General features: G+C 36.4%; 1 protein-coding gene across 1 annotated transcript; it reads left to right on the top strand.

Moving 5' to 3' along the window:
- The first annotated feature begins 60 nt into the window (after window positions 1-60).
- On the top strand, window positions 61-25,886 carry LOC149256130 (uncharacterized). Its single transcript, XM_089455243.1, has 5 exons — window positions 61-130; window positions 24,396-24,703; window positions 24,953-25,062; window positions 25,213-25,472; window positions 25,591-25,886. The coding sequence occupies exons 1-5, from the start codon at window positions 61-63 to the stop codon at window positions 25,884-25,886; spliced, it is 1,044 nt and encodes a 347-aa protein (XP_089311369.1).
- The last annotated feature ends 406 nt before the right edge of the window (window positions 25,887-26,292 follow it).

The following is a 26,292-nucleotide window of genomic DNA, read 5'->3' as shown; positions in this document are numbered from 1 at the left end:
TCATCATGATCCGACCTAAAGGAAGATATGGGGAGTATGTATAATGGTTGTGTTAGAATCATGGCGATCAGGCAAGGAGCTAGATTCATAATGCACTGGATTACGGCTGCGTTTTTCCGCAAGGGTGATCGTAACCAAAAAATCATACAAATATTCAAAAATAAAAGCGTTCATTACCCTTTACCTCAAGTTTTCGTCGACGGATGTACTTTACCTTTATACCTTCCAACAGTCTAGTACTTCGGATGATGCGTGCATGTCCTTGAGATGATAACCACCTAATAGTTAAATCAAATATATGATTTCATAATTCATGACCTTGACTAGTATTTAAAAATTTGTTAGTACTTTTTAAATATTTTTTAATTAATGCCCTATGTATGATTTTTTTTTTCAGAAAACCAAGGCCTTGCTACAGGGAATGGAACTGGGACTGCTAAGCTTTTTGTAGCAAAATGGAACCCCAACTACTAAGTCTTTTAGAAAATCATACCGCGATTTTTGAAACTTCTGCCGGCAATTGGACCATGACTTACGGAGATTCTATAGGAAATCAGACCATGACTTGCAGAGCTTCTCCCTCACTTGTGTAAGTTCACTGCAAATGAATAAAAGGTGCTGATGTCGAATGTGAAATGAGCTCATTGGATTAGTAGCCATTGAGGTCGAATGTTAACAAATGTGAGGCCCATGACCTTTAACGAGAGTGAGGGCCAAGGTACCCTGATGCATCCTATCGGGTGTGAATTAATGTGATGATGTCGAACCCCACTATAGGATCCAATAGTCAAGGAGCCATCATGATTCCCCATTGTTGCTGGGGAGATAGGCCGTAATTAGGGCATTCAAGCTTCAAGGCATCATAAGGCTCTTATCTTTCACCCAGGCAACTTGCTGATGTCGATGGGCCAAGATTGTTGGAAGGAGGGCTTTAAGAAATACCACATCAGTCCAACACGAGCAATCCAGATTTAACTAAAAACAAAATTTTAATGAGAGAACCTATTGACCTGTAATTTTCACAAGCCTAGGGCAGTCCATGCTCTCCATATTTCATTTTTATAGTGTCTAAAATTCTTGGAAAATAAGAGTCCAGGGGGCTCCTTTTCCGTAATTAGTCCATTGGGCTCGAAAAAAGGAATAAACCTATACCCAATAGACATTCCTCTCATTTTTTACTGAGAATGAGGAGGAACAGAGTGAGCTCATTGTGTCAGCAGGAAATCAAGAACAGATGGTGGAAGGAATGATCCCTTCTCTCACAATCTCCAACTCTCTTTTTTCACAATTTATTCCACAAATTCCTCCTTATATTAGGGTTTTTTATATAAATTATGTCTGTAACCATTCACCAAGAAGGTAACATTCCCATCATCAATGGTTTTAACCCGAATAGATCCATTATCAAAGACTTTTTCAATTTCATAGGGGCCTAGCCAATGTGTGTTAAATTTTCCTTTAAAGTTCTTAAATTTTGAATCATACAACAATGCCCAGTATCCCTCTGAACTGATTCTTTTCAATGTATTTGTCATGCCATTTAGTCTACTGTTGCTAAATCAAGTCAATGTGTTGAAAGGAATCCTGCCTAATCTCATCCAACTCATTGAGCTGTAGGATTCTTTGCTGCTGAGCTTGATCGAGGTTTACACCTAAATATGCTGCCATTTTTAAATTTTTGATTTGAAATTAAATGGGAAATAAAACATTCTTTCCATACAACAATTCATATGGAGAAAAGTCAATGGTATATCTCCATGTAATCTGGTAGGCCCACATTGCTTCAGGAAGTTGGTCAGACCAATCCTTCTTACATAATTATACTATCTTGTTAAGGATTGTCTCCAACACCTTATTTGTTCATTCCACCTATCCATTGGGCTATGGATGATATGGGGTGGACTTCCATTGAGTAATCAGATATTTTTGCACAATTCCCTACATAAGCTTTGATACAAACTCAATACCTTGATCAATGACTATTTCCCTAGGTACCCCAAATCTTACAAAAATATAAAAAGAAAAAGAAAATCTACCATTGTTTTCTCTGTTTCTCTGGGTAATTCTCTTGCCTCCACCCACTTCATAACATAATTAGTTCAAACTAAAATACACTTCTTACCTTTGGACATAGGGTTGATGGGACCTACAAAATCAAGATCCCACCTCTCAAAAGGTTCTATGAGAACCTGTAGCTGCAAAGACATCTCATCTGATTGTATAGGCTACCATATTCTTTTGAGGTTGTCACACTTCTGGACATATTCCCTTACATATTTGAAAATACTTGGACAATAGTAACCTGAGTGAAGGATCTTGTAAGTTGTCCTGTTGTCTCCAAAATTTCCTCCACACGGTTCATCGTGACAGGCTATCAAAATGTCATAGATCTTGTCTTCCTGGACACACCTGTGGATAGTGAAATCAGGTCCAGTGAAAAAGCGATCTCCCCTAATCCAAGAGTAATCAACACTTTTTCTAATAATTCTCTTTTTCTGATTAGATGAAAAATAAGGAGTCAACTTTCTTGTAGTAAGGTAATGGGCCATATCTACAAACCAAGGTGTTTTAATAGAAATAGCAAACAAATTTTCATCAAGAAGGCTATCATTAACAAGAACATCCTCACCTGCATGGTTGAGTCTAGCTAAGAAATCAACTACCAGATTTTCCTTTCCAGCCCTATCCAATACTGTGATGTCAATTCCTATAGCAACAAAAGCCACCTAGTAATCCTGCCATTAGTAATTGGTTTATTCATGAGATATCGAATGGTAGAGTGATCGATGTGTACAAAAACTTCATAGCCCATGATGTAATGTCTAAAATTATTAATATCATAGATCACAACAAAGAATTATTTTTCAGTTACAATGTAATTCAGTTCTGAAGAATTTAATTTTTTACTAACATAATAAATAGCATGGGTTACACGATCCTCCTTTTGTCCCAATACTGCTCCTATGGTTGAATCAGAGGCATCAGTGGAAATATGAAAAGGAAATTTCCAATCTGGGCCTCTCCAGACTGGTGCTGAAGAAAGTTTTCCCTTGAGTGTATCAAATGCAGCTTGACACTCATCATCCCAATGAAATTCATCTTCTTTAGTCAACAAAACTTCTATAGTAGCATGCACGTATAAGAAAACTTTGGACTTCCTTCTGATTGGTTGGTGGGGGTAGCTTTGCAATGAATTCAATCTTTGTCGGATCAACTTTAATTCCTGTAGCAGAAACATGATGACCCAAAACAATACCTTCATTCATAATTATAAAACATTTTTCATTACTTAATGAGACGTTAGTTTCTCTACATATCTGCAAAATTTTCTCAATATTATGTAAATCTTCTTCAAAAGTATCACCCATGACTGTAAATTCATCCATATAAACTTCTACGCAATAATGCAAAATATCAGAAAAAATACCAAGGACCGCCTGCTGGAATGTGGCTAGTGTGTTGCATAGACCAAATGGTAGTACCCTATATGCATAGGTGCCCCAGGCACATGTGAATGTAGTCTTTTCCTAGTCTTCCGGAGCTATCCTATTCTGATTGTACCCATTTAACCCATCTAGGGAGGAAAAATATTTTTTCCTGCTAAAGTGTCCAACACTTGGTCAAAAAGGCAAGGGAAAGTGATCTTTCAAGGTGGCCTTGTTTAGTTCCCTGTGATCCACACACACTCACCATTATTTTTGGGGACAATAAACAACAAAGATACCCACTAGCTATCTAAGATAGGATAGATGAACCCTACATTTAACAATTTCTGTCATTCATCTTTTACAATTTCTCTTAAAGTAGGGTTCATCCTCCTTTGTGACTGTCTCATGGGCCTAGGTTTCCATTCTATATAAATATGATGAATGCATGTGTTAGGGTTAAGGCTGCTCATATCTGTATATTCCCAAGCAAAACTATCTGAAATTTTTTTCAATACTTGAACTAGCTATTTTTACTATTCAGGGGTTAAGGCGGAATTAATATTCAAAGTTTTTTTGGGAAGAATTTAAACCACCTTACTCCCCCATTCAGGCATGGAATATGAAAGAAATACAGATAATAAGGTTGAATGTAATCGTGTTGTTGTACTATATTCATGAAAATCCTACAGATTAGTAGTGAAATCAAAATTTTGACTAGACTACCCTTCTTCTAGCTGCAAAAAATCAGGATTAGAAATACAACAATTTATCAATTTTTCTTCTGAATGTTCTTTAAGGCTCATTTCTTGGGCGACTGTCAAAAATTCTTGGGAACATTCTGAATCATGCTCCTCTTCTTCAACCCAATGTGTATTTTCTGATCTTAAAGAGGTTGAGGAGGGGGGATACAAATTAATGTGCTTTATTCCAGTACCATGAGTGATGGTCATATTTCTGGACCTACACCCTATATAAGCATCCGTCGTGGCTAACCACAGTCTCCCCAAGATCAAAGGATGCCCTCCTAAGTTATTTTTCGGTTGAAGAACATAAAAATCTGTAGGGTACTTCCAGGAATCTAATGAGATGACAATGTCTTCTAATACCCCCTCTGGCTTTACCTTAGACCTGTCTACTAATTCTAACATAGTAGGAGTAGGCAATAAGTCAGAGGTTCCTATTCTAGATAAGGTCTCCATTGTCATCACATTAATGGCTGCACCCAAATCAATTAGTTATAGGTTGTCCATTGATAAAGGTGTTAACCACAGGATTCTAGGGTCTGAATATTTTTGAGCAACAAATCTGGTGGACATTAAACTTGAAAGCTTTCCACCTACTTGGATTATAGAGAGTTATTTCTTTTGTCTTCTTGGTCTCTTGGTACATAACTCCCTTACTGTTTTAGCATAGATTGGGATATCTTTAATTTCCTGCAGTGATGGGATCTTAATGCATACATTTCTTAATTTAGACATAAGATCAAACTTAGGCTGTTTTAGTCTCATTTGCAACCTCTCCAGAAAATGAGGATGGATTGTATCGGATGAGGAAAATTCTTGCGGCCTTGAAGTAGGTTGTTCTGTTGGTTCAGGTGTGGTTTCAACTTCAGGTGTTTCTAGAGTGTCTTCTTATACAATCTCATCAATTCTTCTGGCTGATTCACCACTTTTCCTGATGTCATCTGGATTTCCTGCATTGACATAGGAAATTCCTGTAACACAACAACATAAATTTCCTACAATGACTGTGGTGCAATATAGTAGGTAGGAAAAGTGGTATAGGTGACCAATCCAATGTTGTGATTGGATTGGAAGGTTTTATTATTGGGGTTAGACACTGCCTGGGTAGGAAGTAGCGTAGGATGAGGTTGATTTGGTGGGGCAGGCAACTAAAGCTGCTGTTGTTGAGGTTGAATCATTTGTTGTTGTGTGGGTTGCAGAGGATAAAAGTTTTGAGAAGGAAAATTTTGAGTGGTAGGGTAAGAAACGTTCCCTTGCCAAGGCTGTGGAGAAGGCCAGGTCTGTGAGGGCATTCGAATATTCCACATCTGATTTTTTTTATAAGGAACTTGAAAATACGACTGAGCCATGCCTGCAACACCTGCTTTCGATGGTCTTTGTGGTGTCATGCATAAAGTGTGTTGATAACTTCTTGATCTGCTAGATATGTTGCTTTAATTTTAGGAAGTGAAGGGCATTGATTAATAGAATGCTCTACTTCATAGATTCAACATATCTCTATGCTATATGTAGGACATTCCCTTAAGTCATGCATCTTCCTCCATTTCGAATAGAACATGGCCAAGATTTTTTCCAGTTCCTCTTGTTTTTCTTGTTTCTTCTTAACATGCAAAAAATCCAATTGAGAAGATAATGTGCTAAGAATATTAGTCTTAAAATTTTCAAATAAATACCCATTTCAGATCTTGTTACTCCAGCTCCAACAACTGAGTTGACAAGCCTGGAAGTAGTATCTCTTGTTCCTCCTCCAAATTTAGAATTTCCTCTTGAATATTGATGTCATATCTCACATACTTCATCATAACCCAACTTTGATATGTCACCTCCTCCCATCAGATTCAAGATCTCCAAGATTCTGGTCTGATTGCTTTGAGAAAAAATGTTCTTTTAGTATCCTTGCTCAGTTGATTCATTTTAGACCTCTGCAGATTGTACTAAAATCTCTCCACCAAGTCCTCAAGACTCTCCCCCTCCTTCTGAGTCATGTCAAATATCTCTTCTCTAAGGTCCCTAGTCTCGGAATAATCTCGATACTTTCTTAAGAATACCTTTTTCATTTCCTCCCAAGTTGTAATGGAGTTTGAAGCCAACCCCATAAACCACCTGAGAGTTGCATTCTTCAATGTTCCAGGAAACAACTTTAGCTTCTAAGCATTGGAAGAATAGTCATAGTGCCTACATAACACATCGAGCTCGAATCGAAAGGCACTATGACCTTCACTAGGAACCCGACGAAAGTTAGGCAAGGCTGAAGGAGGAATATTATTCATCTGAGTAGCTCCACTAGCCTCCCTGATACGGAATTTCAATTTGACCAGTTCTTCTTCCTTCTCATCGTATCCATCTATGTGACCAGTCCCCTCTTCACGAGCCATCCTGGAACAAAAGGAAGTGGAGGCTTTGTAGACTGCAGATCCTATGGAATCAATGGTTTGGAGTTTTATCTCTTGAAGAGGATTGCCAAGGAATTCCTTTTCAGGTTGACCACTAAGCAGAGATGTTTTCCTTGTGACAATAGATTCAAAATGTGAAGAAACAAAAGATTTTCCTACAGAAGTTGCTAGAGTAGAAGCAGGAATATATTCTAGGTTCTTTTCTGGACCACAGACCTCCTAACTGTACTCTTCTTCTCTTACTACCTTATATCTTGCAGACTTCTTTTTCCTTGCCAATGTATTAGTAAATGAAGTGGTGCTCACACCACCACAAAAGACATGTGTAGATGTTGGACCCAATCATCTACTATGAAAAAAATTCAAAATAAACTATTAACAAACAATCAAGACACGACTTTGGAAAATTTCTAACCTCCTCCGGTGCGTGGGCTTTGCTCTTCGTCTTACCACTTCGACTCCCCCAGTCCTTAAAATTTCCAAACAGTGCATGTAATACAAAAACACTTCAATATTATCCCTTTAGAACCTCTACGAAAATGACGCCAAAATATTTAGACAAATTATAGCCTTATAATTTGATTAACATAAATGATCAACTCGGGCAAGTAAGCTTGTGAGATGCATGCAAAGTATATGCAGGCCTAACACTGTAAGTGCTGACTAATCAAACTAGACAATCACACAAACCAATGACTGTTTCTTACATCAATCACTTAGCAACAAAGGCTATAAAGTGGATCAAACTTCCCTCTACAACTCTTAAGATTTTTGATGATGATTAGTAAAAGATATAAAAATCAACTTACAACAAATTCGAAAATTCAATCAACATGAGAAATCAAATCTTCATTAATTGAATTCCACACATGAACAGAAAACTAGTTCATTTAATCAAGTGCTGCTGTTATATTAGAAATAGTGCATTAGCTGTGAAAATGAATTATTGCTACATAACAGAAATAAAATGCATAGAAACTAAACTATGGGAGTTGTGAGCAATGGGGGGCCTCCCTTACTCACAACCCCTTCAAATTATAAGATCCTGCTCACTCCAATAGACAGAACATATATCTTTATATTAATCTAAAAATACAGTTGAGTACAATCTGATACATAGTCCATGTTGAAACCAACCCAACACTCTAACAACCCCTATCATCGAAACTAGGGCAAAATTTATACATTTACAAAGCCCATATATGGCTCAAAATAAAGAAGACTACTAATCTAAGCCATAGTCTAACAAAACTGTTGCAAAATATCGATTTTAGCCATACTGGGTCTAATCCGTGACTGAAAACATGGATTAGATGAAACTCGTTACATGGCTTAGTTTTACTTCAAACAGCCAACGACAGAAGGCTTTTGAATCTGAGCAGTGTTGTTGGCAGATCTGAAAAGGCCAATAGGATAGAAATGATATGTGATATATTCCCCCCAAAACCCATGTTCCCCTTTGACTTACATATTCATGGAACATGGATAACTGTCGTTGTTGCTGCAGGAAATCTAGGTGGTTACAGGAATTCTGCAACTGCAGGAAATATGGATTGTTTGTAGGAAATATAATTGCATAGCTGTCTGCAGGAATTATGGGTATGTTTCTGAATCAAAGAAAATCTTCACAGGTACTCAAGATTAGTTGGCATGGTAATAAAATAAAGAACAACTAGCTAAGGAATACCCAAAGTTAAGGTAAAAGACACTTTTTAGTATTCATTTACATACCTTCAGCCTACTGCACCCTTTTTGCAAAAACATAAGTATTATAACCAAACTAGGCATAGTAGGGGTTAAAGATAGTCAAAATGGGAGAGGGAAAGTATAGAAAAATGTGTCAACAAAACCAAGGCCCGACGTACTCCTTGGACCATTTGCAGCATGTTTAGGTGCTTCACCATGGTGGACCTAAAATCAAGATACCACTAGGTATGTGTCAAAGAAGAATACACCTCGAACACCACCTTTAATAAGAGGAAATGTTTGTATGAAATTTTGGTCATGCCATTTGTTTTATGTAATGCATGAACTCCATTATGAGACTGATGAATAATCGATTATGTCTTATGCCTATATTTAGATTCATTTGTTATAGTATATTTTGATGATATATTAGTTTATATCATACTTGGGATGCACATATTCACATCTCATGTAGATGTTAGAGACTCCTCAAAATCACCAGTTGTTGGCTAACCTCAAGAAATGTGAGTTTGCTTTATAGTCATAGGTTTATTTTATGATGGCACCCATATTTGTGGGATATATCTTGAGTTCCCCCCCACCGATCACACACTCCAAGAAAATCCCTCCTATGATAAGGAACTCTATACCCTAGTACAAGATATTAAGAAGTGCAAGAACTATCTTATGGGCAAGAAACAATCATCTACACATATCACGAACCCCTGCAATATTTTCAGGCCTAGAGTAAGCTTCAACAAACTAAAATCATGTGTAGGATTGAGTTAGCTCACTTGTGCCATTTCTTAGTAAACTTGAATAGTAACTCGTATGCCATGTCATTTGGATCTATTGTGTACTCTATTAGTATCTCACCCTATTGACTAAGACAAGGGTGTGTTTCAATTAATTTGATATGTTGTGCTAACTTTGAAATTGTGAATTAAGATATTTTATCATGTTGGATTGATGACGTTGTCAAGGCCTTCTTGGAGCTACATAAAAGAGCTGTACCGGTGTTTTATTTTCTCCTATTGCCTCATGGCAAATTTCCTTCAACCTTGGTAATGATACATATTTCACAGATTTCTCATAGTGCCTTATGGTAAATTTCCTTCAACCTTGGTAATGATACATATTTCACAAATGAAAAGAAATAAGGCCTCAGACAAGTTTATTATAAAGTAGTTGGCTTAATTATACATATTTCACTAATGGAAATAAGTAAGACTAGAGTTTATTATAATTACTCTAACAAAACCAAAGTTTATTATAACCAACTTAATTATATGAGATAAAACAAAATATTACCAAACTAACCTATGAACAAATATTTACATATATACATATTCAATTACCGCAATACTACAAAGAAAACACAAATATCACAATAAAAAAACACATGCACTACCCACCCAATTCCTCAAAACATAAACATAAAATTTATCGGGTTTGAAGATTTAAATTTTTTAATTTTCATATCATTCATTTAGTTATATAAACTTTATTTAACTAATTATAAATATTTAAGAAACAAAAATACTAAAATTACTTTTAAATCAACAGATTTATAAACTATAAACCAAAAAAGGACACTGTTTTATACGGATATTAAACCAAAAAAATAGTATACACCTATCCATTTGATAAATAATTTAATTACTCTTCAAATTATAAAATTGATGTAAATATGAATGAAAGATAAAATATCATGATAGGAGAAATGTTAAGAATAAATATTTACAATGCACCACATACAAATAAATATGATGAGAATATGAAAACCCCATATAGATCCATTACCAAACGTTTGCAAGCATGGAGATCATTGACTAAGAGTAAATAAATACAAGTGCAGTTTGGACTGAAGACGCTTCTGCAAATTCTACAAAACCAAAAGAAGATCCACCTCCTTGCCTACTCATAACTTGAATGCCAGAAGGTTTTATTTCCCCAAACTTCTTTAGTCCTCGTGACGAGTAATATTGACAGGAAAGTTGTCGACAAAAATAGAGCACCCACTTCTTTCTGCAATGCAGCTAGCTGGCATATTGAGAGGAGTGGAATTTTGTGAAGAAGAAATGGAAGAAATTGATGAACGTGGAGTAGAATTTGGTTCGGTCTTGGTTCTCACCAGAGGTGCTTTCTTATGTGCAATAGTGGGTTGTGCTACATTTCTTTTAAGAATTGAATCATAGGACTTTTTGGATTCTTTTTGAACAACAGCTAGAGTTTCTTGAGCATGATTAGGAGCCCCTCCATTCTAAGCATGTTCTTGAACTGCAACTGGAGTTTCTTGAGCATGACTAGGAGGCCCTCCGTTCTGAGCATGTTCTTGAACTGCAACTGAAGTTTTTTTTAGCATGACTAGTGTTAGTGTCAGTCTTTGAAACCTTCCTCTAGTGATCAAATATGCTCTTATAAAGTGGTATTAGGGTGTCAAAGTCAAATTTTGTCATTTTAGTGAGTCTTCAAGTAAAATTTGGTCACTAGGTATTAGGTCTATGAATATTTTCACTCCTTTCAAAGTTGTCCAAGTGTCGGTCCATGTCACCATTCGGCTAAGTATACCATCTTTCAAAAAGTTGTCATCATCATTTCAGGTTCCAATGGGTCATTTTACGTCTTATTCATGCTTCAGTTGTACTTGGGTAAGGCTCATTTCCCTCTCCTAGGGTTTTGAAGGTAATTTTTCTTGGATTGTCAAATCATCAACAAAACTTGTATCCTAATGCTCATACACCTTCCCCTATCCTTAATATACCTTTTTAACCATTTCCCATCACTGATATCCCTCAAATTCATCATTTCCCACAAACCCTAGCTTATTGCTACAATTTGACAATTTTATAGGCTAAGCCTATGTTTTGCCCTTTTGGACCTCTTCCCCTCACTAAATCCCTGAAATTACACTTTCCCTTGCTTCCTAGCATCCCTCCCTATTTTCCAAAATTTTCTCAAGAATTTAGAAGCCCCTTATCCCCTTCATTTCCCTTCATTTCTACAAATCCCCTATTCCACATATCGGGATAGGTTTTATTCAAATGATGTTTTTGAGAAATAGAATATTATTTTGACAAAAGTGAGAGAGGTTTTTTTCCATCATCAACCCTAGAAGAAAATTTTATTTCATTTTTTACACAGGTTTCATGGTTTGGGAGGAATGTCGAAAACATGATCTGCCTAAGGAGGGTAGCTGCACCTCTGGAGTGACCTTGGTAAAATCACTTTTTCTCCTATATGTAATGACCAAGCGAATTGATTGATGAGTAAAATGATAAGTAGACACAAATATATTTCCAACGATCTATCATGAGCTGTTTATGAGTTGATAAAGACCTTCAAAAGTTGACTGCAATAGCACTATGCATTTGGGCAGCCTCATTCTGCACATTTTGACTAGTCTTGGGAGATTTGAATTTTGGTAGGGTACATGAACTCAGAATTGAAAACTTCAAGATGTTTGGGAAATTAGACTCGACAAGATTTCCATCAAGCTATCACACTCCCAATTTGGACACTAGGAAGGCCTTCAAAAGTGTCCTGTAAAACGACACTATGCACGTGGGAGGCGCTATGCACCTGGAAAGGTTTTCCTTTGTTAATTTACACGAGCACTATGCTTTTCATTGGAGGAATTTTTGAAAAATTGGCTTGCATATTTGGATTCAGCATGATGAGAACATCAAACCCAGAAAATCTCAGCAATTTTGGAGCACAATTTGGTCAACAAAGGTTAAAAAACTATCAAAAAATGACCTCTCTGCCTCTTTTTGGACACACAGAAGCAGCCTTGGGAGATTTCACTTTTGAGGGGGAAAATGACCTCAAAATACAAAAATGCAAGATGTTCCAGAAACTACACACCTGGCCAGTGGCGCTACACATAGAGCCAGTTTGCCCAAAAATTCAATTTTCGCCTAGTTTTTCTACAAGTTTACTTTTTCTACCATGATGGATGAATTTATGATTGTAAATGATGCTATGCTATGTAAATTTAATTGTAAAATTACCTTAGAGGGTCGATTCATCATTTTGAGGTGGTTTGGGAGTAAATGAATCAGTTTCAATGGTTTTAGAGGCAAGCTGTTCCACTGCCTATATTCCTGCTTCTTGTTTGGAAATGGTTGTAAGTGTTCCTTATCTCTTGGATTAAACCCATGATGGATAGCATAGGTGGTTTGATTGTTTATATTATGTATTTTTTCAGTCATTAGCAAAGGTTGGACTCTTTTGGATGATCTGAGCTACATTGTACATCTTTACAGTAGTTTGGTAAGGAAATAAACCAGGTTTTGCATCTATTTTTGGGGGATAATTGTGGTAATGTGCTTTTTCATAGTTTCTTCTTCTATAATTAGTTTTTCTCATTTTTTATGCGTACCAAAATCTTATTCATTCTTCTAGCTAAATGATATCAAGATAGATAGGTAGAATACATTGGATACAATGCTCTGCCTTGGGAAACCATTTAGCTTTTGATGTTTTCTATAGTTTGAAGAAGATACATGATCTTTTCATGCCCTCCTCAACTCCTCACTAGTCTTAGACCTACCATGTCATTCAGTTTCAAGTGCCAAAACACATATATACCTCGCCCCATAGAACACCCTGCATACTGACTTCATTTCCCGGACCCAAAGTTGCCTTCTCCATTTGATCCAGCAACAAAATCAACAAAATAAGTCAAAAACCATAGAGCTACTATACCTAGCCTAAAATCAATATTTGATTCAGTAATCTTGATTGAAATTCATAAGGAGAGATCCCTCTCCCGACCTGGTAGGGCTAGCTACCAGGTTAAGCTTGGTTTATGGTTATCCTAGGATTGCCTCCCTTTAGCCTGAGGTCAATCTAGGCTCTAACAACTAGGAGGCCCTCCATTTTGAGCATGTATTTTTTCTTGAACTACACGAGGTGGTTTCTTAATTGCAATAGTCCGTGGTTGTCGTGCTGCATTTTTCTTAAGAATTGAAGCATAATACTCTTTGGGTTCCTGTTGAACAACATCTAGAGCTTCTTGAACATGATTAGGAGCCCTTCCATTCTAAGCATGTTCTTGAACTGCAACTACAACTTCTTGAGGATCCCCTCCATTCTGAGCATGTTCTTAAACTACAACTGGAGGTTTTTTAGCATGACTAAGAGGCCCTCCATTCTTAGCATGTTCTTGAACTGCTACTGGAGTTTTTTTTTAGCATGACTAGCAGGCCCTCCATTCTGAGCATGTACTCTTTCTTGAACTACATGAGATGTTCTTGAACTGCAACTGGAGTTTTTTAGCATGAATAAGAGGCCCTCCATTCTTAGCATGTTCTTGAACTGCTACTGGAGTTTTTTTTAGCATGACTAGGAGGCCCTCCATTCTTAGCATGTACTCGTTCTTGAACTACACGAGGTGGTTTCTTAATTGCAACAGTGAGTGGTTGTTGTGCTGCATTTTTCTTAAGAATTGAAGCATAGGACTCTTTGGGTGCTTGTTGAACAACATTTATAGCTTCTTGAGCACGACTAGGAGGCACTCCATTCTGAGCATGTTCTTGAACTCCAACTCTAGTTTTTTTTAGCATGACTAGGATGACCTCCATTCTGAACATGTTCAATTTCCGATTCGTTTTTGTCAGCTGAAACTTGTGGGACTTCACTCTGCTGCATCTCATTTTCGTGAACCCCACTTTCAATAGGAAAATTCTTCTCCATCACCATCGTGGATTGCTCAAACACACCATTTCAGCTTGAGCTTCAACCACTGGTTGAACAACTGGCTCTGAGACTTGAACTTCTACAAGACTTTGATTTTCCTACTATGCTTCTTCATAAAAGTACCTAACCGTATCATTCAATACGAAGTATCGCCCTTCCTAAGGAGCCAGGAAAAATGACTGACTGAATGTTCGTGTTCCACTGTTCTTAACGGTAATTGATCCAATTACACAAACTGGTACTCCATTGTTATAAAAGGCTTGTGAGTCAACTGCCTTGATATCGACATTTAACGCACTGTAGTCCTAAGACGTTAGCAGCCGATTAATAGACTCCATAGATGTTACTGAGAGCATTTCTCCATTGGGATCTGGGCGACCAACTGTGCTGCAATCATTATAAAATCCATATAGCGATTGAGGTGACAGAACAAGAACTCTATAATAACTATCCACAAACACATCCCGAAAGGCTTGTACATTGAAAGCAACAACTATTGCATCTTGTTGGGTGGCCATTCCCCCGACAGAGAATTATCACATTGAAGGTAAATTGTTTGAATCGAAGGATTGGAGCACAAAGGCCAATTAAACAGAGATCTTCGTGTCAAACACCATCGAGTTTTTGCAGGTGCGAGGCTTTAAAATATAGGAAACAAATACCTTATTGGAAATAACATTTTCAATCTATAGGAGATGGAGAAGGCCCGGTTCAAGATTCTTACAAGAATTGTAGAAATAAAGTATTTACCCTCATATATTTATAAAATTTTCAAAATTCTATAGATTCATATAAAAACATACCCAAGAAAGCATTTCTATGGACACATTCAACTTTAACATACAAAATTCGACAATAAAGATATGTCTAAAACTTCATTATCCCATCTAGACGAGATATATATATAATGCTTCATATAAGAACTACAACAAAGAATTCATTAATGCACAATAAATGTATTCAACATAACATTCAATATCAAGGAAGGGATAATCAACTAAGACGTTTCATTAACTCTGGGGATAAACTAAATCTTTTACAATACATTCATTTTCTTTTCAAATACAAATAGCTCCCAGAGGAATCTACAACTCAAAGGTAAACACTAAGACCTAAGGCCTCACAACTCCATATCAAGGACCCAAAGAATCTTTTCCCTTCCCACATACATCCTTTTATACCACATTCCAACCTTAATTGTTGATTGGTTAGTTACTACGTGGTTACAATTAATATACTCCCTCAAACATTTCTCAAATTGTTGTTATTCCATTGTAATAGTTGTGCAGTACACATAGTCATAGTGTGTGGTGGACAATCACATAGAATGGATGTGCGTGATTCTTGTGTATAATGTCTTTGCACAATGAACACCCTTATGCACCCAACATACATATGTTATAGTTTGTCACAACATATCTTATAATATTTTGAAATCTTAGAATATGTAGATTTATTTACATAGATTCTAGATTGATTAATTACTAATTTTGGTAGAATTTATGAAATAATTAAAATGAGAAATGGAAATAACAAAGACATAAAAAGACCATCTACGAAAATGAGTATACGGTTTACTTGGGAAAATCAATATAGGAGAAAATCCAAGTAGGTGGTGAGGCCTATATATTCTCTCTTTGCTTCAATTATAAAAATGCATACACAAAGAAATAAGCATTATTGGAATTAAATTTGACGCTCTAGCTTGAAATACCAATACAAACTTTCTCATCCTCCTTTGTTATAACCCGAAAATGCTAATCCCAAGGTTATACTTTGTAAACAACACTATCTTTCTTCATGCCTCAAAATTCTTTCACAAGGTTTATATGCCAATTGTCCAAACTAGGACCTGTGGAAATCTACCATCCAAACGTTGAAGGACAAGACATTGAAGGTAGAGGTATCTAGCCCCTAGTTTGAGGGAAAAAATCACAATCAAGAAAATAAGGAAAAATGTCCCAAGGATGGATAGTTGATTGCTAAGGAAACAACGTAGGAGTGATTCCCGATAAGGGGTTGGTTGTTATTTTTAGGTAGTCTTTAAGTCAAGAGGAAGGAATTTGTGCCCTAGTTTAGGGCCTGATTTGGGGTAGGAATAACCCATAACAAGAAGCAAGGGTTGGGGATTGTTTTTTTGAGGTTGGGACATTAGGCCACAATAGAAGGGAAGGTTGTAGGCCTGTTGAATGATATCTGTAACTAGAAAGGGGTAGGCAAAGGATTTATGGATTATTGGAAGGTATTTGCAGTAAGAGTAAGATTGGATAAGGAGGGTTGTCGATGTGTAGGTCAAATGAAAAGTAGACTAAGAGTTTGAGAGGGTTAGGAAAGCCCTGGGTTGACTGTAGAAAATTTCAAGAGGTACCACTAGCCTATGGTGGTCATTCAAGAAAGGACAATAGCTAAAAAGAAAGATTTTTTTAGGTAGTTGAGGGTTGAAAGAACTCAACCTGAAACTTGGAAAATACAAGTGTGTTTGTTCTCATGTTTTTTGGTATTGTATAGGGATTGTAAATGGAAACTTTCCTTGGTACAGGAGCCCTTATATTTATTGTTAAAGGAATAATAAGAGATTAGTTTTTGGCATTAAATTCAGTATATGTGAATGGTATAATTACTGGTGTGTATCTCGTTGTGTAAAAGTTTTAAAGTTTGGAATTTTAGTGTGTTTATGTTTTTTCTTTGTGAAACTACTAAGACATAGACCAAACGTAGGGTGCATTGAATTCTAACACTACTGAATGAGGTGAGGAAAAGTTTCATTTGGATTCTCCTTGGAGTATCATTTTTCTTTTCCTAGAAGTTTCCCTTTCAACCCAATTTGCTAAAAATCATACTGCCCCTATCTTGTAGTTATGAACATTTTCTTTAAAATTGTATCTTCTATTGAATTGAGGCTTCTGTGATCCATAACATCTATAAGAAGAGTTTTGGCGTAAATAACATGTAGAAAACCTTTGTCGATGCATTTCAAACCAACTAGTGTGGTTCATCGTCAGGACAAGTTGAGGAGTCAGATCATAGTTGTAAAATAAATAGGGAGAGAAGATCTTCCAAACGGCTAGGTTGACCATCAATGGTTATATAACGACTAGATTTAATAAGTCAAAGGTAATAAATAGGAATATCTGCTCTCCCTATTTATTTTGTAGCTATGATCTGACTCCTCAACTTGTCCTGATGATGAACCACACTAGTTGGTTCGAAATGCGTCGACAAAGGTTTTCTACATCTGATTTACGCCGAAACTCTTCTTATAATTGTGTCTTCTACCAACTTCACTTGAGAATCTAGGGCTAAGTTCTCTATGGTAGGTAGGACCTACTCCCCCTCCTAATAGAATATGGAAGGACCATAGAGTTTCAAATTCTCCTCATTCATAACTAAGTAAATGTGGATTTATAGAGGTAAATTGAGTTTATAAGAATTTTCTCCCACCTTCTCCGATACTTCAAAAGGAATATACCATAGAGCTTAAATATTCTTACCATGACCTTGCAGTCTTCCCTTATTCAACTATAATCGAACTCTATCTACCACTTTAAATGCTTTCTCTATTCTATGATGGTCATGCTTATCCTTATGGCTTTCTTATGACTTCTTCGACATGCCATGTACTTATAAATGCATCTATCTAATATTTTCAACAAACTTCTCTACTTTCAATTCTTCTCTTGTGACGTCCTCATTCACTCCTCCTTTCTATCCATATAAAACATCTAAAGGTGAAGACAAAAAATACTCATAACAAGTTTTAAAAGGGTGCTTACTAGTATAAGTTTGGATTGATTTGTTATAAGAGTGTTGAATATAAATCCAACTTTATTACAAGGCATTTAGATTCTTTTGATTATAACCCCTTGAAAACTTCACCAAATTCATGTTAACTATTTTTTTCTACCCATCATTTTGAGGATTGAATGATTTATATCTATTTAATTTAGTGTCCATCTTCTCCCAAATTGTAGTCCAATAGGCATTGAGAAATATGGTATCCCTATCGAAGGTGATGCTCTTTGGTACACCAAGGTGAACCTAGGCTTTTTCAAACAACATGTTCATTGCTTCTTGTCATTTGATGGTTTGAATCAAAATGCACATCATTTTGAACCTATCAACCACCACAAATAAATAGTCATGTCTCATCCATGTTGTTGGTAAAAAAATCCATGGAAATGCTTTCCCAAGGTTATGTCGGTATAGATAAAGGATGGTATAAACCCTATTTTCTGTTACTTAACTTACTAGTACAATAAATAATGCATACTCTAATATACCATGATATGTATTCTTACATTGTGGCCAATACACATACCTTTCTTAGTTAGCAATTGTCATCCCAAAAACAAAAATTCCTATAACCTTGGAGGTCTGAGCCTCTTTGATAACTTGTTGTCTTTCTCCTTTAGGGACATAGATATTGTCCAACCTGTAGAGTAACCAATTTTGGAGATGATAGTCATCCTTGCCATCACCTTATTCTACATACGTTTGGCCCTATAGCTACTAAAACTCATCCTTGAAGTTATCATGTTATATACATGTCTTTTTGTATGCATCATCAATAAATGGATCCATGTACATAAAATATCCCAAAGCTATAATATTGGTTGTGGGTGGCCTTGATAGCATGTCAACCAACTTATTACTATTTCCCTTATTTTACTTTATGAGTAGATGTAATTTTTATAAGAATCTTATCCACTTGTAATGTTTAGTTTGTTGAAGCTTACTTTAGGCTTGAAAATATTGTAGTGGTTGGTGATATGTGTAGATGATTGTTTTCTTGCCCATAAGCTAGTTCTTCCACTTCTTAATATCTTGTACTAGGGCATAGAGTTCCTTATCATAGGACGGATTTTCTTGGAGTGTGTGATACGTGGAGGGGAACTCAAGATATATCCGACAAATATGGGGGCCATCATAAAATAAACCTATGACTGTAAAGAAAACTCACATTTCTTGAGGTTAGCCAACAACTGGTGATTTTGAAGAGTCTCTAACGTCTACATGAGATGTGAATATGTGCATCCCAAGTATGATATAAACTAATATATCATCAAAATATACTATAAAAGTTGAATCTAAATATAGGCATAAGACATAATAGATTATTCATTAGTCTCATAATGGAGTTCATGCATTACATAAACCAAATGGCATGACCAAAAATTCATACAAACATTTCCTCTTATTAAAGGTGGTGTTCGAGGTGTCTTCTTCTTTGACACATACCTAGTGGTATCTTGATTTTAGGTCCACCATGGGGAAGCACCTGAACATGTTGCAAATGGTCCAAGGAGTTTGTTGGGGCTTGGTTTTGTCCAATTTTGACACCTTTTTCTATACTTTCCCTCTCCCATTTTGGCTAACGTTAACCCCTACTATGCTTATTTTAGTTATAATACTTATTTTTTTTACGAAAAGGGTGTGGTAGGCTGAAGGTGTGCAAATTAATACTAAAAAGAATCTTTTACCTTAACTTTGAATATTCCTTAGCTAGTTGTTTTTTTATTTTATTACCATGCCAACTAATCTCAAGTTCTTGTGCAGATTTGCTTTGATTTAGAAATAGAACCATAATTCCTACAAATAGTTGTGTGATTCTATTTCCTGCAAACACTCCGTATTTCTTGCAGTCGTGGATTTCCTATAACCACCCAGATTTCCCACAGCAACATCGATGGTTAGCCATGTCCCATGAATATCTAAGTCAAACATGAACATTGGTTTTGTGGGGAATATATCACATATGGTTGTTTTCCTATTGGCCATTTCAGATTTTCCAACAACACTGCCCGAATTAAGAAGCCTTCTCTCATTGGCCGTTTGGGGTAAAGCTACAACCATGTAAGTCTCCTTTACTTCGAACCATATATGGGCTTTGTAAATGTATAATTTTTTCCCTAGTTTTGACGATAGGGGTTGTTAGAGTGTTGGGTTGGTTTCAGCACGGACTGTGTATCAGATTGTACTCGATTGTATTTTTAGTAATATAAAGATATATGTTATGTCTATTGCAGTGAGAAATATCTTCTAATTTGAAGGGGTTGTGAGTAAGGGAGGGCTCCCTTTGCTCACAACTCCCATAGTTTAGTTTTTATACATTTTATTTCTGTTATGTAACAATAATACATTTTCATGGTTAATGCATTCTTTCTAATATATCAACAACACTGGATTAAATGGACTAGCTTTCTATTCATGTGTGGAATTCAATTAATGAAGATTTGATTTCTCACGTTGATTGAATTTTTGAATTTTTTATAAGTTGATTTCTATATCTTTTCCTAATCATCATCAGCAATCTTAAGAGCTGTAGAGGGAAGTTTGATCCACTCTATAGCCTTTGCTGCTAAGTGATTGATGTTGGAAATAGTCATTGGTTCGTGTGATTGGCTATTTAGATTAATCAACACTTACAATGTTAGGCCTACATATACTTTGCATGCATATCACAAGCTTACCTGCCCGAGTTGATGATCTATGTTAATCCAATAATAAAGCTATAATTTTACTCAACAATTTGGTGTCGTTGTTAGGGGGGTGCTAAAGGGATAATACTGAAGTGTTTTTATATTACATGCATTGTTTGGAATTTTTCAGGACTGGGGGAGTCGGAGTGGTAAGACGAAGGGCAAAGCCCATGCATCGGGGGAGGTAAAAAATTTTCCATAGCGGTGTCCTGATTGCTTGGCAAGTACTCTCTTTTGAATTTGTTCTCATAGTAGATGATTGGGTCCAATATCTACACGTCTTTTGTGGTGGTGTGATCACCACTTCATTTACTAATAAATTTGCAAGGAAAAAGAAGTCTGCAAGATATAAGGCAACAAGAGAAGAAGATTCCAGTCAGGAGGTCTGTGGTCCTAAAAAGAGCCCAGAACATATTCCTGCTTCTACTGTAGCATCTTTTGCAAGAAAATCTTTTGTTGCTGCCCATTTTGAATCTCCAGTCACAAGGAAAACAACATCTTGATTCTCTACTCAGTGGTAAACCTGAAAGGAATTCCTTAGCAATCCTTTTCAAGAACCAGAACTCAAAACCATTGATTCCACAGGATCTGCAGTCTACAAAGCCCCCACTTCCTTTTGCTCCAAGATGGTTCATGAAGAGCGGATTGGTCACATAGATGGATAAGATGAGAAGGAAGAATAACTGGTCACATTCGAATTCCCTATTAGGGAGGCTGGTGGAGCTACTCAGATGAAGAATATTCCTACTTAAGCCTTGCCTAAATTTCATGTGGTTTCTAGTGAAGATCCTGATGCCTTTCTATTCGAGCTTGATGTGTTATGCAGGAGCTATGACTATTCTTCCAATGCTCAGAAGCTGAAGTTGTTTCCTGCAACATTTAAGAATGGGACTCTCAGGTGGTTTATGGGGTTGGATTCAAACTCCATTACAACTTGGGAGGAAATGAAAAAGGTATTCTTAAGAAAGTATCAAGATGATTGAAAGACTAGGGACCTCAGAGAAGAGATATTTGGCATGAATTAGAAGGAGGGGGAGAGTCTTGAGGACTTGGTGGAGAGATTTAAGTACAATCTGCAGAGATATAAAATGAACCAACTGAGTAAGGATACTAAAAGAACAATTTTCTCGGAGCATTCAGACCATAATATTTGGAGATCTTGAATCTGATGGGAGGAGGTGACATATCAAAGTTGGGCTATGATGAAGTATGTGAGATATGTCGTCGATATTCAAGAGGAAATTCTAAATTTGGAGGAGGAATAAGAGATATTTCTTCCAGGCTTGTCAAGTCAGTTATTAGAGGTGGAGTAACCAGAGCTGAAATGGGTAATTTATTTGAAAATTTTAAGACTCATATTCTTAGCACATTATCTTCTCAATTGGATGTTTTGCAAGTTAAGAAGAAACAAGAAAAACATGAGGAACTGGAAAAAGCCTTGGCCATGTTTTGTTCGAAATGCAGGAAGAAGCATGCCTTGATGGAATGTCTTGTAGATAGCATAGAGATATGCCGAATATGTAAAGCATAACACTCTACTGATCAATGCCCTTCACTTCATGAAATAAAATCAAGATATCTAGCAAATCAAGGAGCTATCAACACACTTTATGAAATGGCACCTCAAAGACCATGGCAACCATGTGCTGTAGGTATGGCTTAATCACATTTTCAAGTTCCTTATAATCAAAATTAGATGTCGAATATTCCAATGCCCTAGTAGACCTCACCTCCACAACAACCTTGGCAGGGGAACCTTTCTTACCCTACCACTTAGAATTTTCCTTCTGAAAACTTTTATCCTCCGCAGCCCACACAACAACAATTGATCCAACCTCAACAACAACAACTTCAATTGCCTGCCCCACCAAATCAACCTCTTACTATGCAACTTCCTTCCCAGCTAGTGTCTAACCCCAATAATAAAACCATCCAATCCACTCACAACATTGGATTGGTCACCTATTGCACTTTTTCTACCTACTGTATTGCACCACTGTCGCTGCAGGAAATTTCTGTTCCTGTGTTATAGGAATTTCCTATGTCACTGTAGGAAATCCAGCTGAGGTCAGGAAACGTGGTGAATCAACCTAGAAGAATTGAAGAGATTGTAGAGGAAGACACTTTAGAAATGCCTGAAGTTGAGACCACACCTGAACAAACAAAACAACCTACTTCAAGGGCACAAGAACCTTCCACATGCCATACAATCCAGCCTCATTTTCTGGAGAGGTTGGAAATGAGACTAAAACAACCCGACTTTGATCTTGTGTCTGAATTAAGAAATGTATGCATTAAGATCCCATTGTTGCAGACAATTAAAGATATCCAAATCTATGCTAAAATAGTAAGGGAGCTATGTACCAAGAGACCAGGAAGACAAAAGAAATAAATCTCTACAATCCAAGTAGGTGGACAACCTATAAGTTTAATGTTTACCAGATTTGTTACTGAAAAATATGCTGACCCTGGAATCCTGTGGTTACCACCTTTATCAAAGGACAAGCTATAAAAAATACTTTAATTGATTTGGGTGTAGGCATTAATTTGATGACAATGGAGACCTTATCTAGAATAGGAACGTTTGACTTATTGCCTACTCCTACCATGTTAGAATTAGAAGACAGGTCTAAGGTAAAGCCAGAGGGGGTATTAGAAGACATTGTCATCTCATTATATTCCTGGAATTACCCTACAAATTTCTATGTTCTTCAACCCAAAACTAACTTAGGATGGCATTCTTTGATATTGGGGAGACTGTGTTTAGCCACGACATATGCTTGTATAGGGTGTAGGTCTGGAAATATGACCATCACTCATGGGACTAGAATAAAGCACATTAATTTGTATCCCCCCGCTCAACCTCTCTTAAGATAAAAAAATACACATTGAGTTGAAGAAGAGGAGCATGATTCAGAATGTGTCCAACCAATTTTGACAATCGCCCAAGAAATAAGCCTTAAAGAAAATTCAAAAGAAAATTTGATAAATTGTTGTATTTCTAATCCTAATTTTTTGTAGCTAGAAGAAGGGCAATCTAGTCATAATTTAGATTTCAATACTAATTTGTAGGATTTTCATGAATATAGTACAACAAAACAATTACATTCAACCTTATTATTTTCATTTATTGCATATTCCATGATTGAATGGGGGAGTAAGGTGGTTGAAATTCCTATTTAAAAAACTTTGAATATTAATTCTGCCTTAACTCCTAAACAGTAAAAACAACTAATTCAAGCATTGAATTTTTTTTTCAGATACTTTTTCTTGGGAATATACAAATACCAGAGGCATTCACCCTGACACATGCATTTGTCATATTTATATAGAAGAGAAAGTTAGGCCCATGAGATAGCCACAAAGAAGGATAAACCCCACTTTAAGGGAAATTGTGAAAGATGAATGGCAGAAATTGTTAAATGTAGGGTTCATCTATCCTATCTCGGATAGCCAGTGGGTATCTTTGTTGGTTATTATCCCCAAAAGGAATGGTGAGTGTGTGTTGATTACATGGAACTAAACAAGGCCACCTTGAAAGATCACTTTCCCTTGCCTTTTATAGATGAAGTGCTAGACACTTTAGCAGGAAAAAAATATTTTCCCTTCCTAGATGGGTTTGACAGGTACAATTAGATGAGGATAGATCTAGAAGACCAGGAAAAGACTACATTCACATGTCCCTGGGGAACCTATACATATATGGTACTACCATTTTGTCTATGCAACGCACCAACCACATTCCAAAGGGTGGTCCTTGGTATTATTTCTAATCGTTTGCATGATTGTCTACAAGTTTATATTGATGACTTTGCAGTCATGGGTGATACTTTTGAAGAAGATTTACATAATCTTGAGAAATTTTTGTAGATATGTAGAGAAACTAACCTCTCATTAAGTAATGAATTTTTTTTATGATTATGAATGAAATTATTGTTTTGGGTCATCATGTTTCTATTGTAGGAATTAAAGTTGATCCGGCAAAGATTGAAGTCATTACAAAGCTACCCCCGGCTACCAATCAGAAGGGAGTCCGAAGTTTTCTTGGACATGCAGGCTACTATAGAAGGTTTGTTGAAAATTTTACAAAAGTAGCCTCTCCATTATTTAGATTGTTGACTAAAGAAGATGAATTTCATTGGGATGATGAGTGTCAAGCTGCATTTGATACACTCAAGGAAAACATTTCTTCAACACCATTTTTGAGAGGCCCGGATTGGAAATTTCCTTTTCATATTTCCATGGATGCCTCTGATTCAGCCATAGGTGTTGTATTGGGACAATAGGAGGATTCTATAACCCATGTTATTTATTGCGTTAGTAAAAACTTAACTCTTGCAGAACTGAATTATACGGTAACTAAAAAATAATTCGTTGTTGTGATTTATTATATTAATAAGTTTAGACAATACATCATGAGCTATGAAGTTTTTTTACACACCGATCACTCTACCATTCGATATATCATGAATAAACCAGTTACTAATGGTAGGATTACTAGGTGGCTTTTGTTGCTGTAGGAATTTGACATCACGGTATTGGATAGGGATGGAAAGGAAAATCAGGTAGCTGATTTTACTGATAGCTTTCCTAATGAAAAATTGTTTTCTATTTCTGTTAAAACACCTTGGTTTGCAAACAGGGCCAATTACCTTGCTACAGGAAAGTTTCCTCCTTATTTTTCATCTAATCAGAAAAAAAGAATTATTAGAAAAAGTGTTGATTAATCTTGGATTAGGGGAGATCATTTTTTCACTAGACCTAATTTGATTATCTGTAGGTGTGTCTGGGAAGACGAGATCTATGATATTTTGAGATCCTGTCACGATGAACTATGTGGAGGACATCTTGGAAATAAGCAGACAACTTACAAGATCCTTCGATCAGGTTACTATTGGCCAAGTCTTTTCAAAGATGCAAGGGAATATGTTCAGAAGTGTGAAAACTGCCGGAGAATAGGGTGGCCTATACAATCAGATGAAATGCCTTTGCAGCCACAAGTTCTCATAGAACCTTTTGAGAGTTGGGCTCCTGATTTTGGTTTGTACTGATTATGTTACGAACTAGGTGGAGGCAAGATCATTACCTAGAGCAACATAGAAAGTAGTGGTAGATTTTCTTTTTTCTAATATTTTTGTAATATTTGGGGTACCTACAGAAATAGTCAATGATCAAGCTACTCAGTTTGTATCAAATCTTATACAGGGAATTGTGCAGAAATATCATATTATTCACTGGAAGTCCACCCCTTATCATCCAGTAGTCAATGGACAGGTGGAATCAAGAAATAAGGTGTTGGAGACAATCCTTACCAAGACGGTGCAATTAGATAAGAAGGATTGGTCTGACCAAATTCCTGAAGCATTGTGGGCCTACCAGATTAAATGGAGAAATACTATTGGCTTTTCTCCTTATGAATTGGTGTATGGAAAGCAATTTTTATTGCCCATTTAATTTCAGATCTAAAATTTTAAAATGGCAACAAATTTGGTTATAAACCTTGATGAAACTTAGTAGCAGAGAATCCTGCAGCTCAATGAGTTAGATGAGATTAGGCAAGATGCTTTTCAACATACTAACTTGATTCAGCAACAACAGGCTAAATGGAATGATAGATACATTAAAACAAAGAAGTTTAAAGAGGGAGACTGGGCATTGTTGTATGATTCAAAATTTAAGAACTTTAAATGAAAGTTTAACACACATTGGCTGGGCCCCTATGAAATTGAGAAAGTCTTTGATAATGGATCTATTTGGGTTAAAACCATTGATGATGGGAATGTTACCTTCTTGGTGAATGGGCACAGAATCAAGTTATATAAAAAAACCCAATCTAAGGAGGAATTTGTGGAAGAAATTG

This window comes from Pinus tabuliformis, chromosome 7 (genome assembly GCF_031772625.1).
Source record: "Pinus tabuliformis cultivar Carrire ecotype Pingquan chromosome 7, CPIR1, whole genome shotgun sequence".
Lineage (NCBI taxonomy): Eukaryota > Viridiplantae > Streptophyta > Pinopsida > Pinales > Pinaceae > Pinus > Pinus tabuliformis.
This window is presented reverse-complemented; position numbering and strand designations above follow the sequence as displayed.